The sequence below is a fragment of the Pleurodeles waltl genome, chromosome 11 (assembly GCF_031143425.1).
Source record: "Pleurodeles waltl isolate 20211129_DDA chromosome 11, aPleWal1.hap1.20221129, whole genome shotgun sequence".
Classification (NCBI taxonomy): domain Eukaryota; kingdom Metazoa; phylum Chordata; class Amphibia; order Caudata; family Salamandridae; genus Pleurodeles; species Pleurodeles waltl.
In genome coordinates, this window is record NC_090450.1 from 176,194,042 (window position 1) to 176,221,002 (window position 26,961).

Here is a 26,961-nt window from a genome sequence, read left to right on the forward strand (position 1 = left end):
CAGACACATATTCAAGGATCCTGTATGTGTCACACCAAAATGTCTATGAAGAAATATATATATTTTTTAAAGTGTAGGATGCAGCCCATAACGGATGAAGACCCTTAGAAGACTGGTGTGCTGACTTCATATCACCTATAAAGCAAGCACAGGATAGGTCAGTCTGGCCTAAAGGGCTTCAATGCCAGCCTTAGCTCTTTGGTTCAGCAGTAGTGCTCATGTGCGAACCCTGAGGAAAAGACTTTCAGGCACCAACTAAAGAAAGGGGGCGGGATGACAGAGGCAAAGGGTAGACTTAATGGGAGGGAAACTAGCAAGTCTCAATGTCGGCTTGACTCAAGGCTTCTTGAATTGTTTCTCAATGCCACCCACCACACCACAGGCTTTGCTCCAGGATATCGAAGACATAATATTTTGATATGGAAATATCAAGGACAAAGCATCAAATCCATATGCACGTAAACCGATAACTGCTAGTAACACCAACGATACATTGTGATCTTATATAAAACATTAATATTCATTATACATGGTGTGCAAAGTCATCCTTGGCTACCTTATGTTCAGGCCAATATAATAAAAGAAACATTCCCTGTATGTTTGGGAAAACACAACCCTGACACTTTTTACAGAGTAACAAAGCATAAACACTGGTATGCACTCATTTTTAGTAGTTTTTAACACAACTGAAAACACTGAAAAACACTGAATATGACATCGAATTGGAACTGAAAACAGGAATGCCAATCATGAAGTAGATGGACTAGCCCAGGTGTAGATCCTCCCGCTCAGCTGTAGATTTTCCTTTATTGAAGGTTAAATATTTAAAGCGACTGGAGCTAACATCAGTAATTCATACCCTGGAAAAAAGCAGCTACCTTTACACTTTGTTCGTACTATAAACAACTGACAACCTGTCTCATTGCAAGGGTCCTCCAGTTGCTATACCTAGGCTCTTATAGGAGTCACCTTGGTAGGCGTCTTGAGTGTGAGGTCCTAGAATCAGGGACTCAGCTTTATGGTGGTGGGGAGGGATATCTGGGGTGGGATGCAACCCTACTAATCATTTAGTCGGGCATGCCTGGCATTATCTGTCATAGTGGCTGTCTGCAGAAACATCAAGTCACTGTTGATAACTGAGTAGAGATGCAGACAAACTAACCGGGAGAGTCAAGCCAGAACTGAGCCAAGGGTCGGGCTTTACTCTAAAAACCAGTGCATGAGCAGAGACAGGAAAATATTTGGCATGAAAGTCATGCAACAAACACCATGCAAAAATGTCATAGTCATTTTAGAAAAAGTGTATTTATAGAACATTCTGATGCATTTCACTTCAGTACTTTAGCATATGATGCTTCATTGAGAGACTAATTAAAAGTAATAGTCAAAACATAGACTTAGAAATATTTATGACTCCCCTCCGCCCTGACAGCAGTGCCACTACTAAATCAGAGGCAAGTTAGTTGTCATTCACATCCCATATGTGGCCTAAATTATTCTAGATTGAGCAACATTGTAGTCTCTTAAACATACGAGGTTTTTGTACTGTATACTTTTAAACTTATTCACCTAAAGGTACTTTGTGATAATGCAAAAAAAAAAGGAGGCTGGGTGAGATAAAATATTTGCACAGGATTACACAATTTGTTCTAGCAGGAAAGCTGGGACTGACCCCAGATTTTCTGGTTTCACATTATGCAATTCGGCTACAAGATGGGTTTCTCCTCCTCTCACTCCAAGCAACCCACGTTGCGGGACAGCAAGATGCACTGTATAGCGCAAGACCAAAGTTACGTGAGGGCGATTGACAGGACCGCCTCCTGGGGCCCTGTGCACCTAGAATTTAAAGTCCCCCTCATTCAGCGATGTATTCGAACAACTTTCTCTCACTCATTTTGCAACAAAGGTCCCTGCTTTGATGTTAATTCTTAGGGCATGAGGTTAGAAAGTGGGGGCAGGCAGACGCTACATTAAAGCTCAGCTTGTTTTGGGGTCAAGGGTCCAAGATGACCTGGAGATGAGCCACAGCAAGTCACCTAGCTAGAGATTTCCAAAGCTTTCCCACCTCTTAGACTAGACCTGGGTTTGCAGATGGACCTGCAAACGTGTGGGTCATGTGCAGGCAAGACCGAGGGGATGGATCTCAATTGGCCCCTACCCATCACTCACTCCACATCAGTGTTCTGCCTGAAGGGCATTAAGTAGATAGGGTCCTGCCAGTTTTCTGATGCAGCAATAATTAACAACTTTGAAATGGGTCCCTATCAGGTCCTAATTAATGTCCTTTACAGGCAAAAGCAATGTTCGAACTCCCAGTGACGGGACAAAGCATTGAGGTGATACATAACAGGCATGCAGTGCCTGTTTGCATTATATTGTAAATTCATCTTGCATTTCATAAGAGTATTTGTTATTATTTTCATATATAGTATTTCTATATTTTTTTCATGCAATATAAGATTATTTTATGCAAAAAGTCACTTTTAGGCATCTGGGTGAGTTTCGTTGGGGGTTAGTGTTGATTCAGGAAATGATTCAGATCTCTGGAGATGAATCCGAAATTGGTGTGAATTTCTCATAGAGCCCGTCAAATGTGTTCACACTTCATGCAGATGCAAACTGGACTACTAAAAGGCCTGCTCCTGCTCCCAATCCTAAACCATGTCAGCTGATGTTAGGTATGGGCTTATGCTAGCCTGCTCTACCCTACATTACTATGAGGAGGAACTAGACTAGAGGGGACAACACACTCAAGACTACTCCTACAGAGTCTGGCATTTTTATCTAAACAACTGAAACCTAACACCCCTAATACAGCCCCCTTATCTGTTTCAGTTTGGTACACCGTGTTGCGAAATCTCAGCCTCACGTACCCTAACATTATTGACAAAGCTACGCCCTTGTCCAGAATATCATTGTCAGAATATCATATTGATATATACACTTTGTAATATACATTATATACAACATTGGAGATAAGTAATCAACAATCTACACTCAATTTTTACCAAATGTCTGCTTTCTAGACTAATGTCCTGGGCAGAGGAGAATAACATCATCCCCTTGGAACAATCCGGATTTAGGCGCAAACACAGTACCATGGATAATATCACTATGCTACAAATTATCTCTGAAAAATATGTGAAACTGAGAGGAGGGGTGGTTTGTGCCACCTTTATAGACTTTTCCACTGCTTTTGATAAAGTAGAAAGAGACCTACTATGGGCTAAGCTATGCAGCCTGGAGATACCTACATCCCTCCTTGAGTTAGTAATAGCCCTCCACTCTCACACCTGGTGTAGAATCCTTTTGGGGGGCGATAGACGTCTGTCCCATCAGATTTCATCATCTAACAGCTTAAAACAGGGTTGCCTATTGGCTCCAGCGCTTTTTTCCCTCTATATCTCAGATCTCCCCTCCTCTTTGTCTCAGGGCAAGGGTTTTCCCCCACTAGTGGGTGGACTTCCAATATGCTGCCTGCTATATGCTGACAACATTATAATTTTCAATTTAACCCCTAAAGGTTTGCAGAATCATTTGCAGCATCTATCAAAATATTCTGACTCACAATTCTTGAAGATCAATGTTTCAAAAAGTAAGGTTCTCTGTGTTCCGGGGGAAAAAAAGATGTCCTTTCCCAATTACCATTGGACATTGGCTAAGCAAAACCTAGAAATTGTGAAATTTGCCTCAAATAAATCAAAGGCCAAATGTCAGGCTAGAGGGTTGGGGGTCCTATATACAGCCACAGGGAGAAGGCATTTCTCATATCTTTTATCTGCATATCGAGTCCAAATTCCTGCATCTCTGCTACATGGGATGGAACTCATAGATATTGCTAAATGGGGGTTTCTGAACCAATCAGAAGGAAAAATTATTAGAAAACTATTGTCTGTTAATACGGCAGCCTCTGTGGCGGATTTAAGGCTGCTAATGGGGCTTAGAAGTGCGTATGTTCAAGGATTAGCGGGGGTTATTCAGTTGGCCTCCTCAAATCTAAAAAGCAAGGAAAATACTATAAGATCATTATTAAAGAAATAACTTTTCTTAAACAAAAGCAAGGTCAATTATGCCTTTGGTAAAAACTTCTCCAATACACTGGAAAGGTTGGAGCTGGATTACAGCCAGGTCCTGGAACTTTCTCTATTGCATTTGAGAGTGATTTTGAAGAAAGCAACGTGTGCTTTGAGCTTCCGCCTAAACCAGGAGAGCTGTAAAAAAAAAGTTTGTTTGTGAATATAGTCAATACTCTGGTAATAACTAAATTACAACCTTACTTTACTTGGAATATCCCTCAGAGTATTAGACACTTTTGGACGCTGCTTCGCCTGGGATTGCTCCCCATGAGCACATTACTGGCGAAATGGCATGGAACAGCAAAAGAGTGTAACTTCTGCCTGGCAGAATCTCAAGACCTAGTCCACGTATTATTTGTCTGTCCATCTCTTGCTTTATTTCGGCGTAAATGGCTAAAATCAATCAGTCTTCAGCTCTCTCTGTTGTTGGTGCCAGAGTTCATCCGAGCCCTGTATGATCCTCCTAACGAAAGATTTTGTTTTAAAATATTTAATTTTTTCAAATGCTTTTTAAACTTATTTTAAGAGCACTCGCCGAAAGGCAAGTCGGCTGTTGCTTTTTTGCACATGTATTTATCAGCAATATTATGATTAGAGAGGTTCTGCCTTAAGACAGGTGCCCCACCTATACCTTGCCACTCTACATCTGGCAGCTACACATTGTGGGGATTGTTTTTAAAGTCTTTATATTTTTGTATTTTCTGTTATCTTAATTGCACTGAGGTAAACATCCGCATTTTTTCCTTCCCTTATTCTCTTTTCATCTTTCGTACTCTTTACATGAGTATTGAGCATGTAATTTCAAGGTTGGAAAACAAAGTGGAACGTTTTGATACAAATTTTAATGTATAAATTTCCTTTTGTATTCAATTTCTGATTTTAGGTGTAAATAGCAAATGACTAAGGGAGTCATTACAACCCTGGCGGACGGTGGTAAAGTGGCGGTAAGACCGCCAACAGGCTGGCGGTCTTTGTTTTGGAATTGCGACCATGGCGGTTACCGCCATGGTCAGCCGCCGCTTCTCCGTTCCGCCCGCCAGGGCGGAGACCACCGCTGGGCTGGAGACCTGGGTCTCCAGCCCGGCGGCCGTGACAATACCGCCGCCGGTATTCTGACCCGGCTTACCGCCGTGGATTTCCAGCGGTAGGAACCGCCATGAAATCCATGGCGGTAAGCACTATCAGTGCCAGGGAATTCTTTCCCTGGCACTGATAGGGGTCTCCCACACCCCCAACCCCCAGCCCGACTCCCTCCCCTACACCCCCAACCACCCCTGCCACCCACCAAGGGTGGCAGGACCCCCCTCCCCACCCCGACCCCCGACATTACCTTACACATACACACCCGACACGCACGCAGGCACCACCAACACACATAAACGCACACACACCGACACACATGCCAACATCCACACACACAGTCAGACACGCACACCCACATTCAAACATACACGCGCACATCCATACAGACATACCTACAGACATACATGCACTCATTCCCAAAACACGCACCACCCCGCAAGCATACACGCACTCACACACCCCCTCTGCATACACCCACGCACACCCCCATGCACCCACACAACACACAACACCCCCCTAACCCCCTCCCCTGACCGACGATCGACTTACCTGTACCGTCGATCCTCCGGGAGGGGACGGGAGCCATGGGGGCAGCTCCACCGACACCACCACGCCAACAGAACACCGCTGCGCACAATCACAGGACGTGATTCGCTGGGCGGTGTTCTGTTGGCGTGGCGGTGGAGGTGGAGCAACCTCCACTTCCCCGCCGCCCGTCACTATGGCTGTTGGCGGCTCTCCGTCAGAAAAACAACGTGGAGCTCCCAACAGTCATAATACGCCGAGCGGAAAACTGCCACCACTGGCGGTCTTCAGCACGGCGGTCCCTCTGCGGTCTTGTGAAAAGACCACCGAGGTTGTAATGACCCCCTAAATGTATGGTTGTAGTGTGTATCTCTTATGTGAACCTCAGTGGAGCTCCAAATCATAAATAAAAATTTAATTGAATTAAATTGACAATCTACACTCAATTAGATTGTATTTTTGTAAATAGTATTTAAGGCGCAATATTTATGTCAGAAGATATATTTGTATAGGGCATTCTGATCTACAAAGGTACTGAGTTTTATACATTGTGTTGTTAATTCTCAAATGTCCAAACAATCCCTCTACCTAAGTCAAAATATAGGTAAGTTGATGATCATTCTAAGCATTAGGAAAATATGTATTTGAGCTGTGGTTAGGGAGTTGGGTTTTGTTATCACTGTTGGGACCCTGCAGAGGCACATATTTATTTGTTTTGTATACAGGCTGCTCTTGAGTGCTAGCAACAGAAGGATAATTCACCTTTTTTCTTATTGATTTAGGAAAAGTTGAAAAGTACATTTGGGAAATCCCGGAAAGATCTGGTCCAGGAGAAGGAGAAAGTGACTGTGTAACACTGGCCTATTTTTCAATGGTGGATCAAGTGAAGGTAAATTTAACATAGCTCTTCTTGAAATTGTGCCCTAAAAGTCCCATGGCTTGCCTGATGCCAACTGCAATTCTAATCCAGCCTGTCATTAAACAAAACATGGAAAAGCAGCCTTCTCTATTTGCCTACTCTTGTATGTGACTCTTCTTAGGACCTCATTACGTGTGGGCTCTTAATTCTGATGTGGCAGTAGGAAACAACCTGGTCACAATTCTATGTTTTGTTCTATTTCACAGAAAGATTTCTTCGACTGAAACAGCCGAAATCTGAGAGTGAAAGCCTTCTAAAAATGAGGATGATCTGGGGGAATCAGACATAGAAGTACCAATTCCAGCTGTTATTTGTCATTTCTCATAATTGATAGGCGTTTCCAAATTCCCAGAGTTACTTGTACCCTTGATGTCAGCAACTAATGGGGGTTCAGTAAAACACAGCCCATTTTTTCGGGCCTCTTGGAATAAGGCCTACCTACCTACCGAACTGTGAAGTTTTTATGATGTGTTTTTTATTGAAATCTCATACAAAGTATTCATATTCTGGATGGAATCCTAATGCTTTCTTGCAAACATTGATGAGAAAATTTCAAGTATCAGTATACTATCAATTTACATTTTAATAATTTGCTTTATGCTCTAGTTTTTGTGAATGTTTGGCTTCTACTGTATCCTCAGGGGGGGAATGAGACATAGTAGTGTTCTAAGGCATAACTAGTTGCAGTAGTTGATACAAGAAAAAGCGGGCATGAAGATGGAATACTCACCAGTGAGCCTTCCTAATAGGAACCAAGAAAGATCAGTAGTCAGTGGGTTGCACCAAAATGCCTTAATGCTGCAGGCCTACAGTGTCATATTTTCTGGATACACGAGAGTTAAAATGATGCAGAAGAGGAATTTCTTTCATTTCCTCTGACTGCAAATGAGCTATTTTGACATCTTGTGTTTTAATCGCTAAGTGAATGGAAAGTGGATAAGGTAGACAAATGTACCCCAGTGCCACTGCCAGCTGTAGAAGTACATTTTGAGAGGGTAATGTGAATATTACTGGTCTCTGGATTGCCATATTGTTTTAAGAAGGAGGTATGTAGTGGAGTTTGTTGACCCCCACAACAGATACAATAAAAACATTTCCAATGAGGAGAATTACCTCCTCATGTATGTCCATATATATTAGTCTTCTTTGAGAGATTTTGTAATGCAGAATTAAATTCAGACTGATATAAATGATGGCGTGTTGCAATGCGGTTGTAGTACCTTACAAGTTTTTAACCATATACTACTGGTAAGCTAATTTAATGATTGCAATGGTTGGTAATATTCCAAGAGCATGATGGGTGGTTTGGAGCAACCACTGAGCAGAAATCAGGCATGTTTCAGCCATATTTACTTTTCACAGAAAGGCATAAAACTAAAGAAGTACAAAGGATTTAGTCAATTTGAACTATTGTGTTGTAACCCTCCCTGTGGCTATCTCACTTTAGGAAAGGAGTTTGGGAACGATTCCCAAGGTTTCCTACAAAAGTTTTGAAGTACATGAGGTTCCTCCATCACACGATAGTGCTGTTAATTCACAAAGCAAAAATAAGCTTTTAGGGATGGAAATATCTGGTGAAGGAATAGTACAGATGGAAAGCAATGCCAACTAGTCAACAGTCCTATCCTGATTATGAAGCCTCTGACCCCTAGGGCTCCAGAGGGCAAATACACTAGACCTTTTATTGATCTGAAAAAAAGTAATTGAAATCAACTATGTCATTGAATTTGGTACTGAAAATTTTTATTGTATGTTATTCAAATAGGTTTAAACCATACCACCATTGCAGGGAAAAGATAGCAATCATTGATTTAGGAAACAAATATGAACAGTAGACAGAGGCTTGTCTTTTGCACATAAGTACTGACCCTGCTCCTCATGGGAACATTTCTACGGAGCTGCCAGCCAGGGCTCCTTCCAGAAGAGAGCACAAGAGACAACAATTGATTGTCCGCCTTGTAGGACCTCACTAGTGTAGCTCAGCTAGTAAGAGACCCATGTCTGGTTTTACCCTTGGCCACTTGTGGCATTACATCAAACTCTCAAAAGGTGATGGAGGAATACTTGCAAAAAGTATAAACCACTAGCAATTGTTCTAAGCAGCATTTCAATCCATAATTTTTCACCCACTCTACCACTCTAGACAGAAGCCCACCTTACATAGATCAGTACTGGCCCTGCTTCTCATGGGAACTGTCCATCTGGGATTCAATGTATATGTGGGACCTGGTCCTTTTGGCAGGGTCATCCTGAAAATGGTTTGCCTTCCTATTCCCCTCTTGGCCGAAATTGTGTTTGTTGGCTTTAAGACTGTGAGCACTTTACCACTGCTAACCAGTGCTAAAATGCATGTGCTCGCTCCCTAAAACATGGTAGCTCTGGCTGATCCCCAACTGAAATATTTAATGTACTTATAAGTCCCTAGTAATGTGCACTACATGTGCCAGGGATTGTAAATTAAATACTACTAATGGACCTGCAGCACTGATTGTGCCATACACTCATGTTTCCCCTTAACCATGTCTCCGGCCTGCCACTCCAGAGCCTGTGTGTGAAGTGTTAAACTGCCATTTGACCTAGCAAATAAACCTTTTGCCAGACTCAAACCGTCCTTTTTCTAACATAGATGTCAACCCCAGCGTAGGCCATGGACAGCCCAGAAGGCAGAATGCAATATCTTTAAAACATAGGACATGTACTTTTAAGTTTAACATGTCCTTATAGTGAAAAACTCTTAAATTCATTTTTCGCTACTGTATGGCCTATCTCTCTCCTAGGGTGACATTGGGGTTAATTTGTTACATTTTATAAGTGTAATGTTCAAATGAGAAGAGATAACTCCTTACATTTGGTGTCTCTGGAATCAGAATATAAAATCCTAACTTATAGTGGGTGGATTTCATATTAAAATTCTAGAAATGCCACCTTTAAAAAGTTGGATTTTTCTTGCCTTGGTCACTTGGTGCCTGCAGCTTATCTCTGGTCGCATGAATGGGTGTAGTTGACAGTTGGGCTTTGTGTATTTGTCCTTAATGGCCACCCACTATGGGAGCGTAGGTGTGATTTGATGAGCCATCCTGGCGCAATGGAAGGGAGGAACCGAATAGGCTGTGTCCTGTCCACACACAAAAGGCCTAAAAACCCTGTATTGTCACTCCATTCAGCTTGCCAGGGCAGGGGAAGCAGGGAATTCCTTCCACTTCAAAGCCACTGTTTACCCCCCCCCTTCAAAGGCAACACTGGGAATAAATACAGGACCTCAAACACCACCACTTCAGTACACTTCTGGACCTGTTGATACTCTGCGAGGAAGAAGGAGTGCTGTGCTGCTACAAAGACTGCTACTCTGCTGGACTGCTGCTCTACAAGGAACTGATGATCTGCTTGCTGACCTGCTGCCCTCTTGCCGGTGGAAGAATAATTGGACTTGCACCTCCATCTTGAACCCAGGACCCCAGAGTTACTCAAAGGGCTAGTCTGCTGGCCTCCTTATCTGAGCCTCAGGGATATAACAGGCTCCCCACAGCTCCTGGGCCTGTTCAATGAGTGCCTGACCCCAAGATGTGCCTGTCAGATCCTGGGCCCTTGGTATGGCTCTCAAGCTCTTAAACTCAAGCTTTTGGACTCTTTGCAACTGTGAATGCGCCCATTTGCACTCAAGCTGCACCGCTTGCATGGAGAATCAGTGTGAGTTACCACAAGTTTGTCTTTTCGCACAGCAAGCATCGTCTGCCCTCATGGATCAACACCGCAAGGCTCCAGCCCACCCATTCGCAAAGCCCAACCTGCTCTTCATGCCCCCAGACCACCGCAAGCGACACTCTTCTTACTCCCAGAGAATGTCTTCCTCATGAACAGGACTCTTGGCACAAAACTTGAGCAGTTAAAATAATCTGGTACTGTATCCAACCCGGGCTCCATCACGGTTGGCTTGAACGTTTGACTTTGACCCAGCTCAACATAACCAGACAGCAACGGTTGGTGCTTTAGCTTTAGGTGCTATATTAAATCAATCAATCATTGTATTTATAAAGCGCTCTACATACCTGCGAGGGTCTCAAGGCGCTGAGGTGGGGGTGCTGCTTTTGCTCGAAGAGCCAGGTCTTGAGGTGTCTTCTGAAGGTGAGCAGGTCTTGGGTTTGATGTAGGCTGGTCGGGAGGGTGTTCCAGGTCTAGGCGGCGAGGTAGGAGAAGGATCTGCCACCGGAGGTCTTACGTTGGATGCGGGGAACGGCAGCGAGGGCGAGGTTTGCGTAGTGGAGCTGTTGGGTGGGGGTGTAGAAGCTGAGTCTGTTGTTGAGGTAGGCTGGTCCGGTATTGTGGAGTGCTTTGTGTGCGTGGGTGAGGAGCTTAAAGGTGATCGTCTTGTCGACGGTGAGCCAGTGAAGGTCTCTCAGGTGGGGCATGATGTGGCTGAGGAGGGGCACGTTGAGGATTAGTCGGGCGGAGACGTTTTGGATGCGTTGTAGGTGTTGCAGGTGCTTGGCCGGGATGCCTGCGTAGAGTATGTTGCAGTAGTCTAGCCTGCTGCTAACGAGGGCCTGTGTCACTGTTCTACCTGTTTTGGTCGGGATCCACTTGTAGATCCTGCGGAGCATGCGGAGGGTGTTGTAGCAGGAGGAGGAGATAGCGTTGACCTGTTTAGACATGGAAAGGGAGTAGTCGAGGACGAATCCAAGGTTGCGTGTATGGTTGGTCGGTGTTGGTGGGGTTCCTAGTGAGGTTGGCCACCATGAGTCGTCCCAGGCAGAGGGGGTAGGCCTGAGGATGAGGACCTCCCTCTTGTCCGAGTTCAGTTTCAGACGGCTGCTTCTCATCCAGTCGGCGACGGCCTTCATTCCCTCGTGGAGGTTGGACTTGGCGGTGTGCGGGTCCTTGGTTAGGGAGAGGATGAGTTGGGTGTCGTCGGCGTAGGAGATGATGTTGCGGTTGTGTTGGCGGGCTACTTGTGCGAGGGGGGCCATGTAGATATTGAACAGCATCGGGCTGAGGGAAGAGCCCTGGGGTACGTCGCAGATGATGTCGGTGGCTTTGGATCGGTAGTGGGGAGGCGGACTCTCTGGGTTCTGTCGGAGAGGAAGGATGTGATCCAGTCGAGGGCCTTTTCTTGGATACCGGCTTCATGGAGGTGTGTTTGTTAGAGTGCAGTGACAGACCGTGTCGAAGGCGGCTGACAGGTCCAGAAGGATGAGGGCAGATGTTTCGCCATTGTCGAGTTGGTGTCTGATGTCGTCTTTGGCGGCAAGGAGGGCGGTCTCGTGCTGTGGTTTAGTCTGAATCCGGACTGGGAAGGGTCCAGGATGTCGTTGGCTTTGAGGTGGTGGGTCAGTTGCGTGTTGACGATTTTCTCGATGACCTTCGCCGGGAATGGGAGTAGGGAGATGGGGCGAAAGTTCTTGAGGTCCTTGGGGTCGGCCTTGGGCTTCTTGAGGAGTTGATTTCTGCGTGCTTCCAGCTTTCCGGGAAAGTCGCTGTTTCGAAGGAGATGTTAATAACCTTCCGTAGATGTGGTGCAATGGTTGCATCGGCTTTGTTGTATATGTGGTGTGGGCAGGGGTCTGACGGTTTATTGCAGTTTATTTTTCAAAAATGAATTACTCCACTTCTACTGATTGGATGTTTGTCTTGTTTTATTTATTATTATATTTTTTTAAACTGGCATGATATCTTTTTGTGTGGTGTGCTCACTGTTTTACTGTTTGAAGTGTTGCAGAGAAACTTTACATATTGCTTCTACGTGAAGCCTGACTGCTCTGACCCAAGCTACCAGAGGGGGAGCACAGATTAATTTGGTGTTTGCTTTTACCTTACTCTGATTAGATTTGTAGTTACTGCACAGCCCAGTTAACCAACAACTCAATTTCTAACATTGGTTGCAGTAGTGCTATCAGGACTTGTATTTGTGCAGTGCCATACAGTGATTTGGTGTACACTACCATCCAAAATCTAATATCAATTTGAGTTTTTAAGTTCCACCATGATTTGCCTTTTTGCTTTTTCCAAATTCACTCTCTTCCTACCTGACTGTCTGTGACTATACCTGGAGGAATGGGATTTGAGCTTACTAAACTGGAGAGTTACATGGTGGCTGAGCTCATGGAGTTTTGTAAGGAATGGGAAATCCATCCAAGAAATGTACAAGCAAGTTGGAGCTTCGGAATGTTCTGAAGGCCTTAGGGGAAGTGTGTCAGTCAGTGGCAGTAACAGAGGACCAGGATGGGGAGGATGATGTGGAGGGGCAAGGAGAGGACCTGAAAGCAGGTCCTGAGATACAGAACACAGGAAAGGGAGATGTCTTGTGTCTAGGATTGGAAACCCTCCCAGAGCAGAAAGCAATGTGTCCTCCCAAGCTCTGTCCCCTGAGGAGCTAGCGGACAAGGAAGCTGGGAGGGAGTTAAGGCTGTAGATGGCCAAACATGAGATGTAGGAGAGAAAAAACCTGCTAGTCCATGAACTGAGTCTTAAAGAGCTGGACTTGCAGGCAAATCATCTATTAAACTCTAGCAAGAATGGTGGCAGCAAAACTACAGTGTTCAGTGCTGAAGGGTGGGTCCACATAACCAGAGATTTTCAGTGCCTGACTCCATGGAGGGGGAAGACATAGACAGGTGGTTTCAGGCATATGAGATAACTCCAGAGGTGCCCAGGATCCCTGATGAGCATTGGGAAGCTGGCATTTGGAGGCCTATTCCTAGTGATGGTAGGGACACCCTACTCGCCCTAGAGAAGGAGGATCGGCTAACATATCCTACCATGAAAAGAGACATGTATTCACTGCAGAAGAGTACAGATTGAGATTCAGGTACAGTCAGAACTGTGGGGATTGTGTGGGTTACTTTTGAAAGGCACTGGATGGTTGGGTGAAGGGTAGTGAGGTAAACACTTATGAGGACTGTACAATGTGATTGCCAGAGAGCACATGTTCAGTCACTGTTTTTCAGTAAATCAAATGCTACCAGTAGAACTTCAGCACTGATTGTGCCACCCAACTAAGTAGCCCTTTAACCATGTCTCGGCCTGCCACTGAAGGCAGTGTTATAGTGCCATTTTAACCTTGTAAAGTAAACCTTTTGCCAGGCTCAGATATTCCTTTTCAATAAATAGAAGTCACTCTTGGACAGCCCAGAAGGCAGTGTGCCATGTATTTAAATAGCAGGACAGTTACCTTTAATTCTTTACATGTCCTGATAGTGAAAAACTCTTAAATTCATTTTTCACTACTGCAAGACCTAGCTCTCCCCTAGGATAATTTTAGAGTTGCCTTATTACATTTTATAAGTGTAATTTCCAAAAAGGAAGAGATAGCTATTTACAGTTTAATGCATCTGGAATCACAATTCAAAATCCTAACTTATGGTGAAGTCAGATTTTAAATTGCAATTCTGAAAATGCCACCTTTAGAAAGTTGGCGTTTTCTTTCCTTAGTCATTTGGTGCCTGCTGCCTGTCTCTGAGTCACATGACTGGGTGTTTCTGACAGTTGAGCTTTCTGCATTCCTTCTAGACAGAGACACATGATGGGAGGTTAGGGGGTACTAGTTGGGCCTTCCTGGGCAGGATAGAATATCTTTAAATTATCCTAGAGATTCTTCTGGCATGTCTGGTTTATGGAAGACTGGCTGTAAGGCTGACAGTTCCTGGCACAGTAGACTTGTACAGCTCTGTTCCTCATTTTCGCATTTTGGTTGACCCATACATTTTTCCTCATGCCATGAAGGGCTCTGCATGCTTTTGGATGTTGCTCACCAGTATGCTAGATTTTGCGCATCCAAGGTGTTACTCCTTTTATCGTGGGTGACTACCATCCCCTTATAAAAAAGCCAACATATGATTAACTGCTGATAATAACTGATCTATCTATGTGAGTTACTGGCTATTTATCCGCACACCAGGGGCAGTCTACTCACAGGCTCTCCTTGTGCAAGTCTATGTAGCCTATTCTGGCTGCCTACTCAAATCTATTTAAGTGTAAGTGATGTTTGAGTGCTGTGCTTAGATATATTTGGGCAGATCACTGACAGAATATCAAGGACAAAAATATTGTGTGAGCAGCACATTTTGTCAAAAATAACGAGGGTCAAAATATCGAAAAGGTGAGAGCAAATAGACTAGTATCAATTTACTATTGTTAACTCCACATCTACGTACCTTGAAGATATATATATATATATATATACATTTGTATATAAAGTCAAGGTACATATAAGTGGAGTTAAGTATAGTAAAACTTTGCTTTCTCATAGAAACGTTCCTTCACAATATACTTTTCCTCATATTCTTGACAGAACATTTTGTCCACATGAAATTTTTGACTTGATATTTTGTTCAAACACCAATTGTGTGTGAGCTAGAATCATAGTGTGTTTTTGGTAGCTGGGTGCCAAAGAACAGTATAACACCTGTAGGTAAGATGTATTTTGTAATGATTGGTAGCCTCCGAAGGTTTAGAAAACTTTAGATCTGAATGTCAGTTGGCCTTTGACCTACTTTTTCTGCAAAGGCTGACAATGGGGACATGATAACTTAGGTCCAGGACTGAGGAACCCCTAATGAAGAAATGGAAGAAAGACTACCTACATACTAAAACTATGCCTAGATACAGCCCAGTGCTCCAGGCCAAGTTGTTCAGTTGTTTCATGTGCTCTTTTGTAAAAGCTTCTTTATCAATTGCTGCAGAAATTGAAGATCCGAGGCTATTGTCGATCCTGACCAGAGCATGCTAGAGTGCTGCATTGAGAGAGATGAAACGCTGTTGGGGCCGACCCCTGAGAATGTGCTGCTTGCTGGAAATTTCCTTTATACCATCCACTGTGTGCCATCTCCCTCTAAGGTTCCGTTGGGATAAGGACCTGGGAGGGCTGTATATGCCTTTGTTAAGGCCCTGCATTGAAACACCGAGAGAGTAACCAGAGCATGTGCCTTTTTGCCAGGATCCATGAGGTCAAGTACAAAGCAGTTCTGTCACCGGGACACCCATTTATCTCCCTGCCAGTGGCCCGAATGCATGGAAGGAAATTGCCCTCCCCTCTCCCCCGCTTTCCCAGGGACATCTTAAGGATTTTGGGGGGCCATGTTTGGAACAGCTTTGAATTTATGATCCAGTTTCAGCTCTTTTATGCCCTCTTTGGACAGGTCACTGACAGTGCACAGGCACCCTCGTCTAAATTCTAAACGTCTACATTTTCCTGTTTTGTGTTACATGATATTCATAAGATTTTACAGGTGCAAAACGTTAAATTTTGCATGATTTCCTTCCGTTAGACACTAGTTCAAGCAGAAAATGTCTTGCAAAATAGTAAAATCATGGCCAAAAGACATTGCCTCCTTGAATAAATCTCCTACCATTATCTTGTGTGACGTCAGAAAGGGGGGGGGCATGTCCTCAAATTCAATTTTAATGTGAGGTTCAGGACAAAGATATTCTGTGTAATACACATAACTTTGCAGATTTACAAGAATAATATGTGCGCCTGGAGCAGCAGTATCTGGTGTCTGTGTTACCAACGACAACAGCTGTAGTCATCATGAGGATTGCTTTGAACAACAGACAGTCCCCTCTAAAATTGTCAAGGTTTTGACCCTCCTGACAATTTATAAGGTTCTCCTCAGGAAAAAACATGCCATCTGGCATTTCACCTCCAAGCAGTGTGCATTCCTCACATGCTGTGGTTTTAACATACCAAAGTCTGGGTCTGCATCAATGCTCTATGTGTGCAATAATGGCAAGATCTCCGCAACCCAATGGGTCGTGTGTCTGCAGAGCGGCAGATTCCCTGCATCTGTCTCCGACTGCATTCAGAACAAATGTAACGAAACGTTAACAGTTTTAGAGGGGATTGTGAGTTCAAATAAATTGCTGACCGGAACCTGTGAATATATTTCAGACTGTTCCTTGTTTACCAGACACTCTGAGACATCCCGGTGCATATATGTATCATTGTAAATACTGCACTCCATTGCACCTTTTGAGCAGTTAATCTTCTGCATTCCTATTGATTTTGTTGACATTTATATGTACATTTGTGAATAAATTGAGTAGAAAATTATGAAGACCTGGAGAGTTGGGCTGTATGTGTGTGTGTGTCAATCATTAATCAATCATTATACTTGTAGAGCGCACTACATACTCGCGAGGGTCTCAAGGCTGCTACTGCTCGAAGAGCCAGGTCTTGAGGTGTCTTCTGAAGGTGAGCAGGTCTTGGATCTTTCTTAGGTTGGTCGGGAGGGTGTTCCAGGTCTTGGCGGCGAGGAAGGAGAAGGATCTGCCGCCGGGGGATTTTCATTGGATGCGGGGGACGGCGGCGAGGGCGAGGTTGGCGGAGCTGAACTGTCGGGTGGGGGTGTAGAAGTTGAGTCGGTTGTTCAGGTAGGCTGGCCCAGTTTTGTGGAGTGCTTTGTGTGCGTGGGTGAGGAGTTTGAAGGTGATCCTCTTGTCGACGGGGAGCCAGTGAAGGTTTCTCAGGTGGGGGGTGATGTGGTTGCGGCAGGGTACGTTGAGGATTAGTCGGGCAGAGGCGTTTTGGATGCGTTGGAGGCATTGTAGGTGCTTGGACGGGATACCTGCGTAGAGTACGTTGCTGTAGTCAAGCCTGCTGCTAACGAGGGCCTGTGTCACTGTTTTTCTTGTTTCGGTCGGGATCCACTTGTAGATCCTGCGGAGCATGTGGAGGGTGTTGTAGCAGGAGGAGGAGATGGCATTGATCTGTTTTGACATGGAGAGGGATGAGTCGAGGATGAAACCAAGGTTGCATGCGTGGTCGGTTGGTGTCGGTGGGGTACCCAGCGAGGTTGGCTACCACGAGTCGTCCCAGGTGGAGGGGGTGGGCACTAGGATGAGGACCTCCGTCTTGTCTGAGTTCAGTTTCAGACGGCTGCCTCTCATCCAGTCGGCGACGGCCTTCATACCCTTGTGAAGCTTGGTTTTGGCAGAGTGCGGGTCCTTGGTGAGGGAGAGGATGAGTTGGGTGTCGTCAGCGTAGGAGATGAGGTGTGTTTGTGTATGTATATATATATATATATATATATAAACACAACACCTTATTGATAAATAAGGCACCCGGCACTCCGTGAATGTGCTAAATAAGGTTTAATGTAACCAAACAGGAACACGTTTCGGCGTCTCCGCCTTTCTCAACCTGTGGGGGCCGCCATTTTTTCCCCATTTATATACAAGTGATTTTCTTAAAGCAACATGGTAACACAAAATCATAATAATGCAACATAAAATATCTATCATTATTTCTTTTGAGCAAACATTATATATGACTGTAAATGAGATTTCCCATATCACCTTGTTGGTATTTTGTCTATATAAACCCCATCTTTGTAAACAAAATGTAAATAATGAACGTGAAAAATATAAAATCATACTAATCATCAATTGTGCCAATTACAAAGATTGGTTGAATAAACATTGATCTATACAAAACAAAACACAAAGAACAAACAAAACTAAACAACATTACCCTAGAAAGTATGGAGACCTACTGGAAACTCATTAGAAAACTGCAACCCCAATGCTATAGATATAACTGTAATCAGCTATGACCAAACATTCCAACTAAATCAATGTTATGATTGTTTTCATTTGTAGAAAGGTGAGTTAGATATCTGGAGGAAAAACCGTACTGAAAGGGAGAAAGAATGTATGCCAGAGCGAAAGGTCGAATAGATTTGTTTCTATTCATACGGAAATTGAAATTGTTAAAAATCCATCAAGCGAAAGCCAAAAAGGTAACTACACCAGGGGAGCGCACAGAAGAAACTAGCTGTAACACAGAGAGACTAATTAGCCACAATTTAACAATTGAGGATTTTTCATTAATGAGAGAACTTTGGGAACTAGAAGACAGTACAATGGGAGAAATCAACGAAGAGCAGATGATTGGCAGATTGGAGTCGGAAGGAGTCTGTCTAGACAAAGATGGAGCATCCGGCCTTAGACCCAATTCAAAGACTGTTCCATCCCCTAGTGGAGACATGATTGATCAATTTTCAGAAATTTTGATTAAAGAATTTAAAATCTTGAGAGCCCGAACGTTTAAGGCATTCAAAAGCAAGAAGGGTGGATATTATAAACCATTAGAAAAACTGTCTAATAATCCAGACATTGTAGTAAGAGGCTCCGATAAAGGAGGAAATATAGTGATTTGGTCAACAAAACAATATATGGATGAAGCATATAAACAACTAAATGACAGTAAATGCTATAAAAGAATTGATCAAGAGCATGTTGAAAACATCAAAAGACAATTTGATTTGGAATTGACATAATGGCGTGATAGAGGTCTCATCAGTCAACAAGAGTACAGTTTTCTGAAAGTAGACTTCCCCAGACTTCCTGTATTCTATCTGATACCCAAGATCCATAAAGATGTACACAAACCCCCTGGGAGACCTATAGTGTCCTTTAAAGGGAGTTTGTTTGAAACAGTATCACAATATATAGATATATTCTTACAGCCACTAGTCAGAAATCTATCTTCATATTTGCAAGACAGTGGGGATTTTCTCAGGAGGATCTTTGATGTTGGCTGGGAAAATGAATTTTTGTTGATGACACTTGATGTGACAGCATTGTATACAAGTATTCCACATGAGCAGGGAATTCAGACGGTAGAATACTTTCTGAAAATGAGATCTATTAGTTATTACCACCATAGCAAAATGTTGAGCCAGATGATACGATGGTGTTTACAGCATAATATGTTTTTTTTCAACAATGAGATATTTGAGCAAGTATGCGGTACAGCAATGGGAACATGCTTTGCTCCAAGTTATGCTAACTTATTCATGGGGTGGTGGGAAGAGCAGATACTTAACAACTTCCCGCTAAACAAATGGAATGACAATATCATCCTGTGGCTCAGATATATCGATGATATTTTTATAATTTGGAAAGGTGATCATGATACTGCCAATAACTTTATCAAAGAAATAAATATCAATGATTGTAATCTGAAATTCACCGGTAAAATTGACAAGCATGAGATTGAATTTTTAGATATTAGAGTATTCATTTCAAATAATAAAATTGAGACAACACTGTTCAGGAAAGTTACAGCAGGGAACAGTATCTTACATGCTAACAGTTTTCATCCACAACCTTTGAAGAACAACATTCCTTTTGGAGAATTTTTGAGAGCCAAGAGGATTTGCAGCAAAGAAAACGATTATTTTAAGGTACAAGATAGCATGATTGATAGATTAAAACAGAGAGGATACTCCAGTGAGATATTACAACACAGTGCAGCTAGAGTTAAATCCCGTACCAGAGATCAGTTGTTGTTTACTTCAGAGTATAGAAGTAAAGGTGTGAACAAGACAAGTGATACCCATAGAGACACTGTCAATGTCAGATATATAACCACTTTTAATACAGCACATGAATCCATAAGAAAGATCTTACAGAAACACTGGCACATGTTAAAAAGTCATCCAGTGATGGGTACAAATTTGAAAAATAGGCCCACAATAACATACAGGAAAGGAACGTCAATGAGAAATGTCCTTGTGAAAAGTGATGTGCGACAAGGGAAGACTTTGCATAACAGCTGGCTTAATTCTCAAGATGGATTCTTTAAATGTGCCAAATGCAAAGCATGTAAAAATGGTGAAAACATCAAGAGCATCAGACAAGGAGACAGAACTATTCACACTATAAAAGGCAGATATGACTGCAGAAGTGAATATGTCATCTACATTTTAAAATGCTGCTGTCCTAAGATATACGTTGGCAGCACAAAACTCCAAGCACATAAAAGAATATTACAACATCTCAGGGCTATAGCCAACAAAGATGATTCGTACCCTGTTGCCAGACATGTACATGAGTCACATGCAGGACGATTGGATAGTATCAAATACAGTGTAATTGACGGCATAAGAAAGGATGTTCGTGGAGGTGACAGGGAGAAAAATTTGAGAATATTAGAATCCAGATACATTTTGTTACTAGACTCGAGAGAACCAGCAGGGTTAAACTCTAGTGAAGAATTATATATCCATCTGTGTTAATTCACGTGGGTCCCCTCCATTGTAATTCACTTTCGCTCGGGCATACATTCTTTCTCCCTTTCAGTACGGTTTTTCCACCTGATATCTAACTCACCTTTCTACAAATGAAAACAATCATAACATTGATTTAGTTGGAATGTTTGGTCATAGCTGATTACAGTTATATCTATAGCATTGGGGTTGCAGTTTTCTAATGAGTTTCCAGTAGGTCTCCATACTTTCTAGGGTAATGTTGTTTAGTTTTGTTTGTTCTTTGTGTTTTGTTTTGTATAGATCAATGTTTATTCAACCAATCTTTGTAATTGGCACAATTGATGATTAGTATGATTTTATATTTTTCACGTTCATTATTTACATTTTGTTTACAAAGATGGGGTTTATATAGACAAAATACTAAAAAGGTGATATGGGAAATCTCATTTACAGTCATATATAATGTTTGCTCAAAAGAAATAATGATAGATATTTTATGTTGCATTATTATGATTTTGTGTTACCATGTTGCTTTAAGAAAATCACTTGTATATAAATGGGGAAAAAATGGCGGCCCCCACAGGTTGAGAAAGGCGGAGACGCCGAAACGCGTTCCTGTTTGGTTACATTAAACCTTATTTAGCACATTCGCGGAGTGCCGGGTGCCTTATTTATCAATAAGGTGTTGTGTTTATGTGTGGAATTGCCGTTTTCAAGTGTTTATATATATATATATATATATATATATATATATATATATATATATATATATATATATAGGTAACAAATGGTTATTCATTGCACTCCAGAAGGTCCCAAAGAAAGTCTCTTTATTTGAGTGTTTCAACAACCACCAACGCGTTTCAACTCACTAAGGGCCAGATGTATCAAACATTTTTGGGCCCAAAAAAATGTGTTTTGGTATGTAACAAGTGCAATTTGCGATTTGGTAACTTGTTACTGAATCGCAAATTGGATTTGCGACTACATACCGATTCGGTATTAGGAAGGGGCGTGTCAAGAACGTCCCTTCCTAATACCGAATCGCAGAGGTATGTATGATTGTTTTGTGACCGTGAATGTGGTCGCAAAACAATTGCAGTTACCACCTACTTCAAGTAGGTGGTAACCCATTCGCAAACGGTAAGGGATCCCCAGGGGACCCCTTTGTGAATGCATGCAAAAACGTTTTTTAAAAGCAGGCAGTGGCCCCACGGACCACTGCCTACTCTTAAAAAATGAAAAGAAAACTTTTCCTTTTTCATTTTTAAGCGCATCCTGTTTTCCTTTAAGGAAAACAGGCTGCATTTAAAAAAAAAATAAAGATTGCTTTATTGAAAAACAATCACAGACATGGTGGTCTGCTGAGCCCAGCAGGCCACCATCTCTGTGTTTGTAGCCATTCGCAATGGCATGCAAATTGCAACCTACCTCATGTATATTGATGAGGTGGGTCCATTTGCGAGCCCTTGCGAATCACAGTATGAAACTCCTAGAGTTTCATACATTCCAATAGCGATTACTTAATTGTGAGTTGCTAAAAATCGCAATTAGGTAATTGTTATTGTGAATAATGATACATCTGGCCCTAAGAGTCTTGCTCAAGGAGTGGTCCTGAGGCACCCCCAGGTGCCATTTTCTCGCCTATAGAAAATGAACTCTTACAGATGTCTGAGCTGTGTTCTGCTTGTATATCAATATCAATCACTTTGCGGCGTGGCCAAGATTAATGTGTGTGCATAATGTGTTGACAGACGCTGCAGAGGTGCCAGATAATGGGAATCCTGGACACAGAATAGGAGCATTTAGTGAAATATCCAGATGTCATCCATTTTGTTTGTATTTATGTCATTTCTAAATTATTCTTTTTTAACAAACATGTTCTAATCATTTTGACTGTGGGGGAATTGTTATTAGTCACTAACTTTAATGATTTTTGTTGCAGGACACTTTCAGCGGACTAGTGGGCCCTCTGGTCATCTGTCGAAAGTCGGCATTCGACTATCCAGGGAAACGCCCGGACAAACACTTTGTTTTACTTTTTATGATTTGGAATGAAAATCTATCCACATATTTGGATGAGAATATCCAGATTTACTCTCCTAATCCCGAACTAGCAGACAAGAAAGACGGAGAATTTCAAGAGAGCAACAAAATGCACGGTATAAAACTTTTTGCAAATATATTTTTAAACACATACATTTTTCTTTTTTTTAAAGTATTTTTATTTAGTCAAACATGATTATCACATAAATATATACAATGCACTAATAGGAGAACAGACAACTTTTCAGTAACAATATGAAGTACTTCAGCAGCTGCATGCCAGAAAGAAACAAGCATGTGCAATGCAATGGGTCTCTCGTTTGCTCCAGTTAAAGCTATTAGCGTTGTAAACTCCCATCGGACTTTTCTTGCTACAGAAACTGAAAATGAAAAGTAAAACAGTTTCACATAACTAACCAGACTTTTCTTGCCACATAAACTGAAAATGAAAAGTAAAACAGTTTCACATAAGCGAGCCGACTGCCACCATAGTGCAAAGCAGACACACAAAAGGAAAAAGAAGTTTGCGCGCAGTGAAACGTATTGGCAAAAGTGCAATTATACATGTAGCCGGCAAAAGTGCAATTATCCATGTAATCTGCAAAAGTGCAAATATCCATGTAACAGGGTTGATGTCATGCAAAGCGCTCGACTACTGCCCAGCGAGATCGCACTGCCTACGAAATAAAGAGAAAAAGTAGTCCAGAAACCATACCGAAAACATGGAGCCTCGTATGTTTTCAGTAGTTGGCTGGTGAGCTCGAGGCGGGCTAAACGCCAGAAAAGGCATGATGTATGCATGCCTTTCACTAATTAAATCAAGCAAATTTTAAAACGCAAGCCCACGAACCAACCAAACTAATGGCCGTGACATGGGCATTGTTAAAACCCCACAAAGACAAAGCGCTTTGTGCTCAACCCTAAAAAGCAGCAGTTCGAAAAGTCAGCATCCAATAAAATAATATCAATATTATACCAGTCAAACCCATGTACATTCTTACTCCCACTTAAATCCTGACCACATTTTCATAAATCCTTGAGTTGCCCTAGGACCTCTAGCCTTAGCAATAGCAGATTCAAATGTGTATAACTTCTATATCATTCCCCACCACTCTGCCGCTTTTGAGGGCAAAGATGATATCCTTGCCCGAGCAATACATAGTTGGGCTTACACAATGATGATCGACATTAAAGGGGTGAAGCTATCATTGTGCATAATTGTATACCCACCATGATCTCCAGAAAGGACAGCTCTAATTCCCAGGGGGGTAAATTGGGAGCTATTCTTCAAAAAATTCAAAACAAATCTATGAGAGTAGTCAAAAGAAGGACTACATTTTATAAAAGAAAAGCATTCACCAACTTGCATTCACTTTGCATTCATTTTTTGAAAAATTCAAGGAAAATTGGTTTAAGGGAAAATTAACACCAGAACTAGCTTTTGCACCTGTATATAACACACAGGAAATTAGCAAGTAAAAATTATCTTTAATGCATCTGTACAACATTGTGTATACATGTTCACATTTGTGTGGTTAGTGTTCGTGAACATTAAAATATGTCACGATTGTGTACTTTCCACTTCCCTCAGAACACCACCTCAAGGTCCTGCCTTCACTCCCAATATCGTCACCATTATAACTAATAGATGACTGTGGTGCTTCTTGGTTGAATGGATTACATGAATCCTCCTACAATGGCGGCCCCCTGTGCTTTGCTGTTTTGTGCAGCATAGCACACGTAGCTAAGGTCTGGTAATAGATCACAAGATCAAACAATGCTGCAAATCCAGGCCTGTGTACACATCTGAAGCATGACTTCAAGAAGCAAAATGCATATTATACAATGACTTGCGTAGAACATCGGGCAATGTTGTACTTTCGTTTCCATTGGATGCTTGCATGTAGAATAGAGACTACTGTCCATAGGTACTGTCTCAGAGGTATAACGCGTCAGCAACATGTACATAGTAGCATGTGGCATCATCAGCATTGGAATACCTTTTCGGTGGCCTTTAGTGTAGTCAGTGGTTAGTGGTGATATCCATGGAGGGTCCTGCGATTTGCAACAGGTGTCACCTGGACTTAGCTCACAATGCACCAAGTTCCTCCCTTTGCACCTAGTAATTGAGGAACTTTCTCCCTTTGTACACTTGATTTTTCAAGACTAGTGAATCAAGTAGCAAGGACCTACTTCAGAAGGAGAGAGAGGGTTTGGAACTCAGATTATAATTCATATATGGGTTAAAGTACTCCCGTCCGTACCTTATAAGGATATTGCAAGTAGAGGAGTTCAATGACCTTTAGCCTCTTTCCTTTAGAAGGTTATGGAACTTCAAGGTGACTTGCTATATTCTTATCATGTACAGCAGGGAGTACTTTATTCCTTAATATAAATGGCCATGTGGTACCTAGCTGTTTAATAAGAAAGAGAGAGAGCATGTTTGAAACATGAAGGATAAAAATAAAACCTCTAGTGCAAAATTAAACACATCAAAAATCTGTTATATATTTGTTAGAAAACGATATTAGAATTCTTTTAATACAAACTAAATTTATGAAAAAATAAATAAATAAAAAAAGGCGCATTAGTTCGCAATGTGTAGAAACATGCAGAAAGATTCGAACTTTTGTATAACTACCTTAGGAATGGAAAAAATAAAAATGTTGCCATAAATTTCCACTTTCTGCTTTTCATAGTACAACTATAAAAACACAGAAGAAATAAAAGCCACTTTTCGTTTTATGCTCCATGACCTGACCTGCCTTCCCCTGGCTGCTGGCTCTGACCGCAGGCATTTTGATGCCAAAGCTCTTTGGTAATGAGTTCTGATGTTATTCTTTATAATCGACAACACAAGTTGTCAATTATAAAGAAATTAGAGACAGACTTGTAATACAAGGATTTCAGAATCCCATGTATTGTAGTGCTGTAAAGCAAATAACATTGGTACTAGCTATTCAATAAAAATGATTTGGGTGCCAAAGCAAATCAGGGGGGTAGAGGTACCAACGTACTATGTGTAATACATTTGACCTCTATCCTATTTTCCAAACTTAGGGCCTCATTACGAGTTTGGTGGAGGGGATTACTCTGTCACAAAAGTGAGGGATATCCCATCCGCCCTATTACAAGTTCCGTAGGATGTAATGGATAATGGAACTTGTAATACGTAGGACGGGACATCCATCAGGTTTGTGATAGTGTAATCCCTTCCATCAAACTCGTAATGAGGCCCTTAATGATCAAAATAAAAAAATGGGTGGTCCCAGGACTAATTTACGAATGACCTGATATGGAGACAACACATGCTCCCAAATAGTTAAATTCTTTTTTACTTTCAATCCGGTGATATGCGCTGACATTGTACAGATTGACTCACAAATACAGGGTTCTCCAGTTCTTTTCGAAAAAGACAAACAAATTCATTTGAAATATTTTGACACATTTATCGGTTCTTTTGGTATGTAGGCTCTAACGTGTTTCTGTTGTCATATTTAAGTTGCAAAAAATGAGAGGAAGATTAAGAAAAGAACTATGAAATGTAAAATTAATATTTGCTCAAGAATGCAAAATTCTTTAGTCAGTGGCTTGACATATTCATGAAAAAAATGACATAAAAATATCCGCTGTTGAAAACAATTTGCAAAATACTGTATTTTCAAACTTGAAATTTTAAGTTTGTGCTAACACCCCGAACAATTGCAATAAAGTTCGATTGAGAAACCACAAATAAAAAACACTGGTTAGGTAAGGAAGTTGTGCTGAATATGAAACCAACTGTACATAGGATTGTGGGTAGGAGTCAAGATAACCAAGTGCAGCAGAAAGGTGAAGAAACCCAATGTGGCATTCACAATTTAGTATAGGTTAGTGAAGCATGTCCCAGATACACTCCGGCTTAATAAAGGTACTTAGGTGATGCTAAGCAACGCCACACCAAACTGGAGCATGAGTGTAATTTCTCATGCAAAAGCAATTTTGCATTAAAGGTGGAACAAATGCAAAACCCCTGCAATTTACATCAACACCACACCTGAGTATCTGGTTTTATAAGGTGTGACAACTATCTCCACTCCCACTTAGTTTATAATAATCATGGCTTTGCGGACCATGACACCAGTAAATTTTAAAGATCAACAGTAGTCTTTCACAGATCTTTTTTTGAAGAAAGGAGAAAAAGAGTGGGATGGGTTTGGCCAATCAGGTCGTTGGCTGCAGACCAGCCCTTGCGGCCAACAGACGCTGTAGTGTCTTAATAAGGGATCATTCTTTGAGAAAAATTATTTTAAAGTAAGCCAAGCGAGTTTAGCCTGAACATGGT

At 42.0% G+C, this 26,961-nt stretch overlaps 1 protein-coding gene across 1 annotated transcript in view; it reads left to right on the forward strand.

Annotated features, from left to right (window-relative positions):
- Nucleotides 1-26,961, forward strand: part of LOC138265561 (ceruloplasmin-like) — a 454,089-nt gene that overhangs the window by 379,340 nt on the left and 47,788 nt on the right. The window contains exons 15-16 of the mRNA XM_069213377.1: nucleotides 6,467-6,573; nucleotides 22,537-22,753. Of these exons, the coding sequence (XP_069069478.1) occupies nucleotides 6,467-6,573; nucleotides 22,537-22,753 (324 nt within the window). The remainder of the gene's footprint in view (nucleotides 1-6,466; nucleotides 6,574-22,536; nucleotides 22,754-26,961) is intronic.